Source organism: Otolemur garnettii, unplaced genomic scaffold (genome assembly GCF_000181295.1).
Source record: "Otolemur garnettii isolate 467f Iridium unplaced genomic scaffold, OtoGar3 scaffold00165, whole genome shotgun sequence".
NCBI lineage: Eukaryota > Metazoa > Chordata > Mammalia > Primates > Galagidae > Otolemur > Otolemur garnettii.
Window position 1 is genome coordinate 176863 of NW_003852560.1, and position 15922 is coordinate 192784.

At 40.5% G+C, this 15922-nt stretch overlaps 1 protein-coding gene across 1 annotated transcript in view; it reads right to left on the reverse strand.

The window, feature by feature from the left end:
• WDR64 (WD repeat domain 64) overlaps positions 1-15922 on the reverse strand; it is a 141213-nt gene that overhangs the window by 80279 nt on the left and 45012 nt on the right. The window contains exon 8 of the mRNA XM_003800077.1: positions 5082-5161. Coding sequence (XP_003800125.1) covers positions 5082-5161 — 80 coding nt within the window. The remainder of the gene's footprint in view (positions 1-5081; positions 5162-15922) is intronic.

Consider the following 15922-nt stretch of genomic DNA (forward strand, 5'->3'; position numbering starts at 1 on the left):
CTAAGCCAGGATTTAGATGAAGCCACAGCAAAGGTAGGATTTTCTTTCCTTTAGCAAGCTGTTATCTCAGTTGTTGAGTCACTTGATCTAAATGCATCTCTCTTGATGAGATGAGCTGGCTGAGTTCACAGAAAAAAACAAGACAGGGAGAGAGTGAGCCAGCGAGAGCACTAGTGAACCAGATTGCTGTGGCCAGGAGGAAAAACAGGCCTGGGTGGGAATGAAGAGAAATGATTCAGTCTCAACTCTGCCTGCTGACAAGCTGTGTGACTTGTGGCACATTATTTTCTGCAGCCTTGATTTCCTTGGGTAAAATTTTGATCTTCAAGCTTCCTTCTGGTTCTAAAGTTTTATAATTGTGTGTTCTGGAGGGACAGATTACTACCTTGACAGTAGAGGACATTCTGGAATTCTTATAGGTAATGAGAAACTCCCTGAGAGTTTCAGTAACATAATTCAAATGGAACAATTCCAGTAATGTAGTATCTTGCCTGCATTTGTGTTTCGTTGGCAATGACCAAGAAGTTATCGTATTACTCAGATGTGCTCAGAACCTAAGCCTTGTGCCCACAGATGGTCCCATGTAATGTTGGCATTGAGGGTGGGAGGGGTTCCCTGAAATGGGCATTATCGTTTCCAGAGGATGAGACCAGGCTATCCCCAGAAGAAAATCTGTTAACTTTTGTATCACATGAAGAAAGATGCAATAGAGGACTGCCACGTGGAAATTGGTCAGGCCTCTTAAACTAAGGGCTTCGTTCATCAGGCATTGTAGGTAAAAACAATCTTCTAGAGGTTCCCTGCTGCTTACAACCAGAAGTCTTCCAGTGCTGCTCACTTCTGTTGGTAGAAATGGAATCTTTATACTGTTCATGAGGTGGCTGTTTGGAGCCAGGATGAGCAGAAAGGGGCATGATATTCCACCTGCATTACTGGTACTGCTATCATCATCATCATCTGCTGAATCATCTCTACTTTGTATTATAGTTATCTATAGATGTGTCTTAGTTATACTCTCAGACTTTGAATTCTTGAAAGTTGAGAAGACAAGCTGATCTTTATATGGTGCCTGGTCCATAATAGTTATGCAAAAAATATTTGTTGGATAAAACACAAGAAATGCATGTGGAACCCCCAAGGTACCTAGGATGGGAGATAATTGTGTCTATGTGCTGAAACTTCTACAGTATGTACTAGGGGCTTAATTCTTAAAACAGCTAGTGGAGAAAAGTTCTATTTTGGATAGAAAAGTTCTATTTTTGTTTTTGAATAATTCTTGATGGTCGCCAAAATAATACATAGGAAATATAAAGGGTTTTTTTTGTTTGTTTGTTTGTTTGTTTTTTTGTAAATACTTTGTCCTGATTTGGCTTTTTTTTTTTTCTGTGAGAGCATGTGTTTTTTTCAAGCTCATCAAATGTCCCTGCAACATCTAACACGTTCAGCTATGCCTAGGAGAGCTGCTTTCATTTTATATTTTGAGCCATTAGCTGGTACACACTGTACATTTCACAACGTGCTTGACTGAGTGCTTAATCGACACGAGTATTCTCCTGAGGCAAATGTGTTTTTAGTTATCGAGGATTTGCATTTTCTCCTGATAGAGGCTCCATAACTGTGACAGTTCAATACATTATTCATGGTGGGAAGTATTAATTGCTTGTTGGTCGTACTGCTAAATGCTTTCTTACCTCCATAAGAGAGCTAGAAGACCTGTAATTAGTGTGCTTCCAAGCTGTAGGTGAGAGTCTTACACCGAATGCTGAGGTTAATGAAAGCCAAATGCCTTCTTCTAGAAACACTGATGTGGGTTAGTCCTACCACTTTACCAAATACATTTCCCCCAGAAGCGATTAAAATATTAAGATTACAATGTATATGAAAACTGACCAGTTCTTAACATTTTGTATTCTTTTGTGTGAAAACAAAGGGCTGGCCACAGGAGTGGGTTAAGAGTAATGTAGTAATGGGATTTTAGAAATCGGAACTCATGTCCGCCATGTGCATAAGCACTGCTTTTTCACAGGGTTTTTTCATGGGGGAGGGGGGTTGCATTGAAGGAGAGAAGGCAAATAGTTTCACCTAACTGAACCCATGCAGTGGTGAGGGCAGTGTCTGTCACCAAGTTGGATTCTCAGGTACTATTTGATGCTTCCTCTCTCATCACCACCAAGCTCCCCTGCATCTCCCGGGCCTCCTTTGACCACAGGCCAGCCTGGGAAACATGCCCATTTCCATGAGAAGTGGTAAGTCACGGTAAGTCATCAACTCAGGAAGGGTCAATGATATTAAGCAATTGTGACACAAGTATCCAAGCTTCTTTTCTAAAAATACCCAATTCTATCATTTATTCCTTTGTGCATTCTAGAGTTTAGAGATCTTCAAATGATAACCATAATTACTACAGTTGACTCAATTCGTTCTTAGAATCATCACCATCATCACCTTGCTCCCTGTCTCAGCCACGACTCCTACACACTTCTTTGCAGACTTCTTATCCATATGCCGTCCGTCTTTTCTCAATGTCCTCAGTTAAATTTTAGAAGTTTGTGGTCAACTAATGCCTGTTTCTCTTGAGTGCACAAGGCTGTGACTAAAAATTGAATAGCATCTCATTGGCAAACCACGTTCCAAATTTTCCAAAGGACATTTTTAGTTCATCCCCTAAGAACACTCAGTTCTTTAAAGAATGAAATCACAGTGTCTTAGTTTCACAGGGATCTTGCCAGATGAGGAAAATGAGCAACAGGGAGAGATTAAGTGATTGATTAGATCATGCAGTTAATTAGTGGCCGGGCTACGACTGCTCCCATTGTAGTGTGCTTGAAAAAATTAACTTTATGCCCTCAGAGGAGATTACTTAGCCGTGAAGCAGAAGCTTGCCTTTCTTTATCCTTAGCAATATAGAAACTTAAGTGGTAAGGCAGGATACTCTAGGTGGGAAGCCAAACATCGCCTCCTGTGTGTATTTATGGGTAGGGAATTTGAAGAAGTCTTACACAGAAGGAGCCAATAGCACTTACTCATTATACATCTTGGCGCCTTTGATGGGTATTTTTGCTCTAAGCTCTCTTGCCAATGGTAAATTTATTGACTTTTTCTATGAGAGAGTTTTCTTCTCTTTTAAAGTCATTTTTTGTTCTTTCCCTTTTAAAAGTTCAGTTTTCCAATATAAGCCGCCTTCTTGATGTTTGTTTGTTTGTGCTTCTGTTTTGCCCCTTTACATCCTGCAAATCAGCATGCCTCCTGTCTCTTGTCAGGCAATCCTGGTCTCCTTGAGAAGCTTCTGGGAGCTCATCTTCTTCTGATGCAGGCAACCTGGGGAGCCCTAACATCCCTCATCTCCAATCAGGTCTTCTCCCATCACAAGGAATATCCTCTTGGTTGTCTAATAAACACTTAATATTTAGTTGCAAAATGGAGCTTTCATTTGCTGTCCTTCCCCACTGAAGGCACCCTCTTCCTGATTTCTATATAATTATCAACACAATTACTGTTCTTCCATTTCTCTTAAAAACTCGGAGCTGGTTAATCTCTCTTACTAATCCCCTTTATTATTCTGTCTCCAGGTCTGATGAATAATTCATTTTCCACGTCTTTGACTCTGGCTTGCCCTTTTCTCTTTCCAGAATTATCGTAGGTGACTATGATAATTCAGACCCTCTCCATCTTGCTCACGTCCTCTGTAACAGTAACTTAACTGGGATCTCAGCTTCCATTTTATCCCAACAAAACCTCCCCATCTTGGAAGAAAGATGCTGTATCAAGGACACGTTCTCCCAATTAATCTCACACATCTCCATATATAGGAGGTATCATTTTCTTAGCATTATCATTAGCAAACATGTATGAAGCATTTACTATGGGCAAGGCATTGTGCTAAATACTTTATTTGAATAAATTTGATCCTTATATAACCTTGTAGGTCAATACAATTATCAACTCCTCTTAGAGATGAGACTGAAGCTCAGAGGAGTTAACAGCCTGCCCACTACACAGCTTGCAAGTGAGAGAGCCAGGATTAGACCCCAAGTGGTGTGACTCCGGACCCCAGGCTCAAAGCCTCACTCTGTATTTAATCCTCAGGTTTATAAATGAGGAGTCTGAGTCTCAATGGAAATTTCAGTTCTTATTTTGTCATCTTTCCCCTTCGTCTCAGAAAATAACCTTGTTTCTTAGCCTCTACCTGACTTATCCCTTAAATGTGAGTTCTTTTCAAGATCTTGGCCATGATCCTGGTCTCTGTTAGCTCTAAACCATTGGCACATGAGCTTTTTAGTCACGATCTTCCTTTGAGGGTTTGGTAAAATTTTGGACTTTCTCTTTAGAAAAAGACACATTGGGCGGTGCCTGTGGCTCAAGGGGTAGGGCGCGGGCCCATATACCAGGGGTGGCAGGTTCAAGCCCAGCCCTGGCCAAAACTGCAAAAAAAAAGTCACATAGACATACAGTGTCCTTCTGCTTTAGGGGTCTCAAGGACTCCTTTAAAGCCTAGAATTTCATGCTCTCACGCAGAAAAATTAGTTCAGATAGATTAAAGCTCTAAAAACAAAATAAATATGAATTATGGTAAAATAGAATAATGTTTTTTTGAGACAAGGTCTCACTCTTGTTTCCCTGGCTAGAGAGAAGTTGCATCATCATAGCTTGCAGCAACCTCCAACTAAAGTGATCCTCCTACCTCAGTCTAGCAAGTAGGTAGGACCATAGGTGTGTGCCAGCACTCCTGGCTAATTGTTTTATTTTTATAGAGACAGTGGTCTCACTCTTGCTCAGCGTGGTCTCAAACTCCTGGCCTGAAGGGATCCTCCTACTTCAGCCTCGCAAAGTGCTAGAATTACAAGCATGAGCTACCTCGCCCAGCTCAAAATATAGGAAAATTTGTTTCATATATTCTTGGGGCAAGGAAGGCTTTTCTGAGTGTGCCATCAAATCCAGGAGCCAGAAAGAAAAAGACAGACAAATTAGACTTTATACAAATTTTTACATTCCCTAATAGGTTTTTTCCAGCAGCAGAATTCAGGGAGAGCACTGTTTGCAAAACAGAAAAATCTCTTGTGTATCATAAACTGTCCTCTTACCTCCAGTGACAATCACATTTGCTTTAACACAGTAGCAAAAAGTGTTTGCTCCTCTTGGCATGGAAAACTCTCTGACAGGCCTAGGAAAACACAAACAAAAGGCAAAATGTATATATTTTTCTTTATAAAGTGAATTCTAGCTTATAAATACATAATGTTCAGCGAGCCCGTTTCTAAGTTGGTTATAAATCCATTTGCTCACGGACAATATCATAAGTCAGGCTCAGTGCTTGTAGCTCAGCAGCTAGGGTGCCAGCCACATACACCAGAGCTGGTGGGTTCGATTCCAGCCTGGGCCTACCAAATAACAATAACAACTACAATCAAAAAATAGCTGGGTGTTGTGGCAGGCACCTGCAGTCCCAGCTACTTGGGAGGCTGAGGCAAGAAAATCACTTAAGCACAAGAGTAGGAGGTTGCTTGAGCTGTGATGCCACGGCACTCTACTGAGGGCAACATAGTGAGACTCTGTCTCAAAAAAAAAAAAAATCATAACTCATAGTTAAGTTCTCACTAACCCACAGAATCTACCTCCTCCATTCTCCATGCAGAGAATTTTGTGTTGTTCCTGCTGGCAAAGAAGTCCAGCTCTCCACCCTGGGTCTTTGGTTTTTGGTGGTGGTGAGGAAGGGCAGAACTATCACAAGTCTTGATCCAGAAAGTATGTTGGGTTGCTAAGTGGGGCTGTTTGGTAGTGCATAACCCAAGGAACGCATTTGGACATATCCAACCTGCTGTCAAGTTCTGTTGTTTTTACCTCTAAAATATACCTGAAATCTGACCAAGTCTTCTGACCCCACTGCAGTATCTTGGTTCACCTCTCCACCCTTTCCCGAAACTATGAGAATAACCATGACTTTCTCAGCTTCCGCTCCTGCCCATTCTTCACTCCCTCTTCCCCCCTGAAATTCTGTTGTCATGCTGCAGCCAGTGATCTTTGTAGAATATGAATTAGATCATACCACTTCTCTCCAGTGGCTTCCTGATACGCTAAGGAGAAAAATCAAGTTCTTTTTCCTGGCCCACCTGCCCTGAGTGATCACTGTCACCCTCCAGGCTCAGCCCATGGCCCTCCTCCTCCCCATGTACTATGACCCAGCCACTCTACTCTCATACACCTCCTTTCTGGACACACTCAGCTCTTTCTGCACTCCAGAGCGTTTGCACAAACCAAAGATGCTCTATCCCCACCCTCAGCCACACTAACCATTGTCTTCTTTTAGGTGTCAGCAGAAACGTGAATTTCTCAGAAAGGCCTCTCTTAGACACCACCTTCCTACTCCCACCAACTAAATTCTGTCATTTGAGTTATTTTCTCCCCTAGTACCATGTTCATTTTGCTTAAAGCACACAGTGTCAACCATACAATTTTAATTTAGATGTTAACATCTGTGAATAGTATTGTGCTATGCTTTAAAAAGGCTCAGAGATGCAGTGTGTCTGTAGCCCCAACTACTGGACAGGCTGGAGTCCAGGAGTTCGCGTCGAGGCCAGACAACAAAGTGAGACCTGTTCTCTTAAGAAAAGAAAAAAGGAAAAAAAAAAAAACAGCTCAGGCTTGAGTGAGAAAATGTGGGCTTCACTCCTGGCTCCATTACTGTGCCTCAATTTCCTCCTTTTTCCATGGGATAGTAATAGCTACCTTAGAAACTAGTTACTATCTCTGACCAAATAGGGTAACTAGAAAAAACTGGGTTATTATGAAACAGAGCCCACCCAGAAGATGTTTAGACCAGGAGGTTTAGGAGGAACTTCCAGACCTGAAGTATTTAAGCATGGGGCGGGTGTGGGGGGTGGGGGGAATAACCTCATCTTGATTCTTTTGGTGTGTGGTCTTCTTTTCTTTTTTAGAAATACAAATGTAGCATATGCTATTTTGTTCTTTGTTTTTTCATTTAATTATATATATATATATATATAATTTTTATTTTTTATTTTTTTGAGACAGAGCCTCAGGCTGTTGCCCTCAGTAGAGTGCTGTGGCATCACAGCTCACAGCAACCCCCAACTCCTGGGCTTGAGTGATTCTCCTGCCTCTGCCTCCCAAGTAGATGGGACTGTAGGCACCCACCACAATGCCCAGCTATTTTTTGGTTGCAGCCATCATTGTTGTTTGGCGGGCCCAGGCTGGATTCGAACCTGCCAGCTCAGGTGTATGTGGCAGGGACCTTAGCCACGTGAGCCACAGGTGCCCAGCCTTAATAACATATTTTGAAGATCTTTCTAAATCAGTATGTAAAAAGCTTTCTCATTCTTTTCTATTGCCACTGCATAGTCCTTTGTGGGTTAAAGTACTATTTATTTAATGTCTGAGGGATGCCAGCCCATCTCAACTGTTTTGTTGTTGCAAATAATACTTCAATAATATGTGTACAAGTGTTTTTATAAGATAATTTCTGGAAGTAGTAGTATGAGTCAAAGGATATGTATAGTTGTAATTTTGAAACAGATTGCAGTTGCTTTTTAATTTTTTTTTTTTTTTACCACTAAACTACACCTCTTTAAAGAGGTGTTAAAAGAGGTTATAAAAACTGGGCCTTGTGAAGTCTAATTTTTATGCCACTTATATTTTGCAATCATCTTCAAGATACTGAATCTAAGAGGCAATCGCCAACAACATCTTAGATCACAATTTTCAATTATCAGGCAAAAATAAATTTTACAACTCTCCAACTGTTGGATTTATGATATAAAAGAAATGGATGTGGTTGGGCATGGTGGCTCCTGCCTGTAATCCTAGCACTCTGGGAGACCAAGGCAGGTGGGTTGCTTGAGCTCAGGAATTCAAGACCAGCCTGGGCAAGAGTAAGACCCCATCTCTACTAAAAATAGAAAAACCAGCTGGCGTTGTGGTGAGTGGCTGTAATCCCAGCTACTCAGGAGGCTAAGGCAACAGGATTGCTTGAGCCTAAGAGTTTGAGGTTGCTGTGAGCTATGACACCACGGCACTCCAGCTAGGGCAACAGAGTGAGACTCTGGCTCAAAAAATAAAAATAAAAAATAAACGAATGTGAATGAAACCAGAGCCTATGGAGTCCTCAGAGCAGTCACAAAGGTAATGAGAGAATATAGAAATGAAGCCTGAATTGCAATCTTTAAGAGGATGCAGTTTTATGATTTGGCTGGAATCTGTCTTCTTTATTTAATGTCAGAAAAATTGTGGGGAAAAAAGACTTTACTTAACTAAATTCAAGGATCACAAAAGGAAGAGTTCCAGACTCAGCAGTCTAGGCATTTGTCTGACAGTCTATATTGGCGACCATGGTCCATATGTTGCTTTTCAGTTATGTTACTTTATTCTTCATTAGGCCTAAGGTAAATAGTATTCCTTAGATGCCTGTATCCAACTTTATCACTATCTCCACTCCTATAGCCAACTTTATCAACATCTTAACTTTACTTATGTCAGAAATTCTTAAGACCTTAGAGCAGTGGTTCCAAAATCTCTCTGTACATCAGAATTACTTTGGCTATTAAAAAAGAAATTCCTGGACCCCAACCCTAACTTTAAACATCAGCATCTCCAGGGGTGGGCTCATAAATATATATTAAAATTTTTCCCAAAATGTTTTCTCAAATACTCTAATATTGGTTTGCAAATCAGATGCATACACATATTACTGAATTAATATAGCATATACATCATAAAACATACAAAAATAAAATAACATGACAAAAATTTAAAAGAAAGCATTTCTGGAATTTTCTACCCAATTTCAATGGATCATCTTGCATACCCCCTTTGTATATTTACACTGCTTTGCAGGATATGGTCAGTTTCAAGGCTGTGAGAGCTTTTTTTGGTTGTTTTTATGGAAGCCCCAGTAGGGGGAAGAGGCAGGGAGGCTTCTGCAGGGCCCGACATAAGGTGAAGGAGTCTGGCAGGGCACACTGGTGAGGCAGACTCGGACTGCACCCTGCACGTGGATCAGGAGACCTAGATTCTAGGCATATTCTGTTGCTGAATCTATGACTTTAGTAAGAAAGTCAATCTTGCTGAGCCACAATCCCCCCACTTACGAAACCAGGAATTGAGTCTGACCTAAATAGCGTCTTTCATTAAGATCTTAGATTTTTATCTTTCCTGGATGGTTGTCATGGGTGTGAGTCAAGCAGGCTGTGCAGTGGCCATGCAATTGGCTGTGCAGTGGCCCCTGATTCAGATGAAGATGCAGGAGTAAGGACTCCCATAACTCACGGTGCTTTCTGAGATTTCTGAGCACACCCAGGCGTGGAGGAGAAAGTGAGATCAGAGGAGGTTGACCGGTTGTGAGAGAAAGAGATGCAGATTTATGGATTCTGTGGAGGTTGCTGGCTAGAAAATTTTCATAATGGAAAAGCTTAGTGCGGTGATATGTTTGGAAAGTTGTTCCTGCTATATCTAAGATTGCTAAAACATTAGTTTTCCAAGTCAAAGAATGTGTAGGGCTTGTAAAGGAGTTGGGGAGATTTCAAACAAACACATTTCCCAAGCAAGAAATATTCAAAGTGGGGAAAGTGACCAGTGAAAGAAGAGGAGTTTTCAGGGTATACGCAGTGGGTCCTCAGTCAGTACCGACTGTATACTCTGGGGGAACTAGACATCAGTGACCTAAAATAGCAGAGGTGAGAATGTGCTTCAGTGAAGGGTCAGAAACTCAAACATCTGCAGCAGCCAGGCAGGTCAACTGGCTGGGTGACGTGGGCTGTGTGTAAATGACAGGGAGTGGAAGGGCTGTGCTGAACCAAGAGTGCCTGTCCCAGGAAAAGGGGAGGAGGGACAGGGAGCAGAGCCAGCCAGTGGGTGACACGAAGGCAGGCATGTCCCCCACACGCAAAGAGCCAGCAAATAAATGACCCCCAACATGCTGCCCAACAGCAAATTTTGTAGGTTGCATTTAGCTCCTGGGCTACCAGTTTGCAAGGATAGCTGCTATATTTTTAAAAATATACGTTACAATAAAATATCAATAATTTGGACAAAAGTTCTAGCCTTTAATTAATGAAAATGATCACTTACGGGAAAGCATATTTTTTTAAAATAAAGGTAAAGAGAAGTAGCCAAATTCATTCCTAAGCAGGAAGTTGTACTAAATAGAGGAATCGATAGCACACATATTTCTCTGTGAAAGAACACTTCACAATTGCAAAGAGGTGTAAACAACCCAAGTGTCCTTTAAGGCATGAATGAATTAATACATTGTGGTGTATGTCTACCATGGAATATTATTCAGCAATAAAAAGATGGAGATTTTGTATCTTTTGTAACAACCTGGATAGAAGCAGAGACATTCTCCCAAGGAAAGTATCACAAGAATGAAAAAACAGACACCACAGTGTACTCAGTACTAAATTGGAACCCATAGGTTAACACCGACATGCTCACATTGGAGGAAAAACTCAGTGAAACTCAGTTGGGGGGAGGGGGGAAAGAGATAAATTCCCACCCAAATGCACATTTCTCAGTGAAAGGACACACCTACAACTCAGACTTTAACCCTATAAAAGCACACTACGTAACTTCATTTTAGGTACTCCCGTACTAAGCTGAAATTTAAAAAAATGAATACTTCTAAAATATTTTTAAAACATTTTTCTAACTAATTTAAATTTAGTTTATGAGCCGTCATCTTTCTATCAAGTGCCAAGTTCATGAAGAGAAGCCCCGATTTAGCAACATAAATCTAAAGTCAAAATTCAGAGTTTTGAAAATGTTTCAATGTCCCAGGTTAAGAAGTAGAAAATTCCAACTGGTGGTTTATTTACAATTTGGCCAATGGAACATTTTGTTACTATATCTGGGCGGCTGAATGAGTTGAACTGGGTGGGGTGCACCCTGGCAAGGGCAATGTTCTTCCATGCTTGTCTTAATTGTGCCATCTTACTCCAACCGCAATGGCCAGTTCCCATTAGGATGGCTCCAGCTAAGCTACCTTCTCTGCTCCATGGGGAACTTATACAAGATCACGTGGCAGGCAGTGTCAGTGTGAATGGAGGGGCACAGCTTCCTCCAGCCAGGGTCAGCATGACCATTGGCACAGCAGGCCCAGGACCTAGCAGCACAGTACTGTCAGGGGCCCATGGAAATATCTAACGCTTTTAAAATTAGAAGGAAAAAAAAATAAAAACTAAGAGTCACAGGAAATATTTTAACTTTTTCTCACATCTGAAAAAATATAATTTTCAGGGCCCACGAAAACCATTGAATTTTTCCCCAAACAGAAAACAAGTTATTTAAAGTTACACCAAAAATAATGTTTATGTTCCTAACACAAAGAAATGATAATTGCTTGAGGTGTTAGATACTCTGATCATCCTGACTAAATCATTACACACTGCACGCCTACATCAAAACATCACATATACCCTATAAATGTGTACAGCTCTTATGTAACCATAATAATTAAAAATTTAAAAATGATAAAAAATAACATGTAATATTGAGAGTATTGAGAGAGTGTGTGTGCCCAGGGCCACACAAGTTGCAGCCTTCAGGATTTCCCATGAGGAAGCAAGTAGTGGTCATTGTGTGAACAGGTCATAGGTCAGGCTTGACCAAAGTCAGCCTGTGAGTTTCTAATTTCTCCACACTTTGTTCTCTGGGGAAAGCTCTCCCGATGCTACCAGCAGAAGCTGTCACCCCCACCTCCATTCTCTCCCCAGGAAAGGCAGACAAAATGCTTCAGCATTCCCCCATTGGTTCTGCAACTATCTACCCTAGTCCCTCTTTTCAGTTACTTTAGAATCACCAGCTGTCTCTCATTTGTTGAGGTTGGATGATGGGGTAAAAGTCATGGGGCTGATCTAACCCCCTGTAATAATTCTTAAGGGTAGACTAGTACACCCCTCTTTAGAACAAGCTCCAGCTAAAATGCTAACAGGGCAGGAAAAGAACCCTCTAATACTTTATTTCCCAATTTTGAACAAATCCAGCAATCCTTTCGCTTTAAGCTCTCAGCATGTGAAATGACACACTTCTCATTTAAAAATGTTTGTTTTGTCAAAAATATCTCCCCTTTAAATTTATAGCTTTCATATGAAAGCTATAACCCAATTATAGCCCAAGAAGAAGAGGAAAGGGGAAAGGGGGGGAGGGGAAGAATAGGCGGAGGGAGGGTAATTGGTGGGACCACACCTACGGTGCATCTTACAAGGGTACATGTGAAATTTACTAGGTGTAGACTATAAATGTCTTAACACAACAACTAAGAAAATGCTGTGAAGGCTATGTGAACCAGTTTGAGGAAAACATTTCAAATTGTATTTAAAATCAGTACATTGTACCCCTTGATTGCATTAATGTACATAGCTATGATTTAATAAAAACAAATTAAAAATTTATCTCCTCTTTAGATAGAATTACTCTATTTTCCTATAAAATAATTATAGGGTCTATGTCTACATGATTGAATCAATTACAAATGAATAAACTGTGCCATTTAATAAAACCTTTTTCAACAGGAAAAGCTCACATCATTGATGTTAATTTAGAAAAGAAAGGAACTGCGTTTCAGTATTTCAATACATATTCAGCAGCACAGTCTTTAAACAATTGCATTTCTGTTCTTTGTCTAGGTGTATCTTACTCTAACTAGTGCATGCCAGAGTGTTCGGAAATATCTCTTTGTGAGAAGTCTATGGTGATAATATTGACTAGCATTTCTACAGCATTTCACCTCTGAAGAGTGAGGAAGGTTTTCACATAGATCTTACAATGTGTTGAAGTATTCAGTTTGGTGTTTGGATTTGAGCCTCGGCCCTCTATACCATACTCCCTCACCAGGGATGGTGGGATGGTGCAGGTAGGGTTAGCAGAGACCACCCTCTTGGCCAGGTCACCTTAGTGAGCCTCACCTATAAACACCACCCACAGCAGGCAGCACTAGATTCAGTTTCATGTTTCACATTGGCCCACACTGTCCATTCCATGACAAAATAAAATGTAGATACCATGGTACTTTGAACATAGAAGGCTGCCAGTAAATACCATGATCATAGCCAAAGGCTGAGAAGCCATGGCTTCCAATAAATCTTTGTTTGAATACCCTTAAGGGACAAAGGTTGACAATAACCACTTCCAAAGAGTCTTGCACAGACAACATGCTTTACATGGCATAATTAATTGCAGATGTTTATTTTCTTGCAAGTACAAAACTGCATTTGTGAAATTACCATACAAAATTATAACCAGAATGATAATCTCTTCTGCCATGGAAAATTTTTTGAGAGGAGTTTTTTCTTGCCTTTGGGGGAGCTGTATTGGCTCCTGTTTTAACAGCTGGCCAATTATGTATTTGTATACATCCAGTTGCATCTGGCTCAACTTAAGACTCATTGTAGGAAATTGCGGAAATAGGAATATGTTGAGTCTAGGAATGGAGTGGACCCAACTCTCATTCTGTTGAGATGACTCTCCACAGGCAGTGGCAGTTCAGGAAAACATGATTATGTATCACTTGAGAACCTCTTCAGCTTCTAGATTTAGAAGGAAAGTGGCCCAAGTGAGGAAGTAATTGAAAAGCTCATACAGAATTTGAGTGAACAGATCAATGATCACTCTTTGCTGAGGTTGTCTGAGTATTTTTATCTCACAATTTCCTGCCTCTTTCTCCACTGAATAACTATATTCAAAGAGATAGGGCAAGCCCGGAACTAGGCTTAGGAACAAACTCCTGACTATTGCAAAGTAGATGCTTTTCAGAGCAAAGATCAAAATTTGCTGGTTAGTTTGAAAAATAAAATCTCCCACATTATCTAAGTTTTTACGCTTACTAAGTACCAAATCTGTAAAACACTGTGGAGAGTAGGAATTTAATCTCCTACAATATCATTATGTACATTATATCATTATATAAATTAAAGATACTTACAAACATATTTGAGGAAAACATATGACATGTAAACAAAAAATACATAGACATATAAACAAACAAAACATATAAATAAATAGATGCATTAATTTAGGCAAAACACCTATATGCCTCTGGTCAAAAAAAGCTGTTTGAGAGAGAGCAGTGAAAAGACTTTGTGCAGGCATACTTGTAAGTTGTCTATGCTTTGCTTAAAGATTCCAAGTAACAGCCTCCAAATGGAAAGGTCAGCAGGGGCAGGTATTCAATCTACCTTGTTCCTCCCTGGCCTCAGGCATCATCAGATAAGAACAAAGAAGTAATGGCTAACAACATGTTCTCCATTAAGTTATGTTGAATTGGGTTACGTTGATAGGGTTATGTCAAAAGGTGTATGTTGAGTGGTTTATCAGATGTCACATGATGTTTAAATGGATCAATGAGGTCATTGCTGTATTGTGCACCTATACAAAATTCCCTATGTAAACCAGCCACATTAAAGAAGCTCGCCATTTTACCTGAGTGAGCAGATGGTCACCTTTATTTAAAACACAATTTCAATAAGCGTACTTATTCTCTGCGACATCACTTTTCCGCGAGACCCTTATGGTAACACATTAAAGCCCGTAGAATGGCTACATATATGTGTGTGTTAATATAAGAGAGTATTCCTTTTAAAAAAGAATAAAGTAAGAAAAGGAGAATGTGAGAGTGTGACCAACTAAAAAATGTATCCTACCAGAGTGAGATAAAAAATACTGCTACTTCATTTAAAACCTAACCCCAAAGTTTCGCAACTTCATTGACAATCAGATCTTAATGCATGGACAAAAGGGGCTATTGGCACCAGCACGACTTGTTCCCAAAAGAAAATATTAACGTATTTTCTTTCCTCTAATGTGGGAGTGTTTATTATTATCATGGATTTTGACCAGACATGGATATCAAAGTCTTTAAAAATCCATTCTTCAGGAAAGAACCTGAACTGACTCCGAGTAAATAATAATACTTTTGATTGCTCCATGAGTTTACAGTTTTCAAAGCACCCTCATCCATCTTAGTTTATCTGAGCATCACAAAATCCCTCTGAAGTAAGAAAGTTAGTAGTCTTCTCACTCACAAGTGAGCTTACTGAGCTCCAGGTAATTTACATAATGCGCCCAACGCCACATAGCCAATAGGTAAGTGGCAAGACTCAGCTAAGAACTCATTTGCTCCCTCACCAACTTATGTTTTCACTTATATTCTATCTTAGAAAGTAGTGCTATGTAGTTACCTGCTTCAGGAGAACTCTTTCTTTGGATCAGCGGTTCTCAACCTGTGGGTTGAGAACTGTATTGAAGGGCTGCGGCATTAGGAAGGTTGAGAACTACTGCACTAGGGCTTTGTGTGATTTGATCGTCACTACATTCACATCTCTGCTCAAATGTTATCTCTTCAGGGCAGTCTCTCTTGACCATTCTATCAAATGTAACCGCCTCCCTTCACTTTCTATCCTCTGCCTAAATTTGTATTATTTATTTATTTTTTTATTATCTGTCTCTACCACTAGAATAAGAGCTGCATGAGCAGATTGAAGCATAAAAGGGGTATTTATCCCACCTTGGAAGATAGGTGCTGGGGAAAAGTCAGGAAAATTCCATGGAGTAGGTATCATCTGATTCTTAAAAAATCATGGGGGTTGGGGAAAGGAAAATCAGGAGAGTTGGGGTGAGTATTTCAGGCCCCAAACATGTACAAAGTCTCAAGCATGGGGATTCCAGGGAGCAAAAAGAAGGTCAGATTTATAGGAAGCCAAGTACAGGACAGAGAAGGGCACTAAGGGAGATGAGGTCGAAGGGAGATGAGGGCAAAGGGAGATGAGGGCAAAGGGAGATGAAGTAGAAGGGACATGAGGTAGAAGGGAGATGAGGTAGAAGGGAGATGAGGTTGAAGGGAGATGAAGTAGAAGGGAGATGAGGTCGAGGGGAGATGAGGTAGAAGGGAGATGAGGTTGAAGGGAGATGAAGTAGA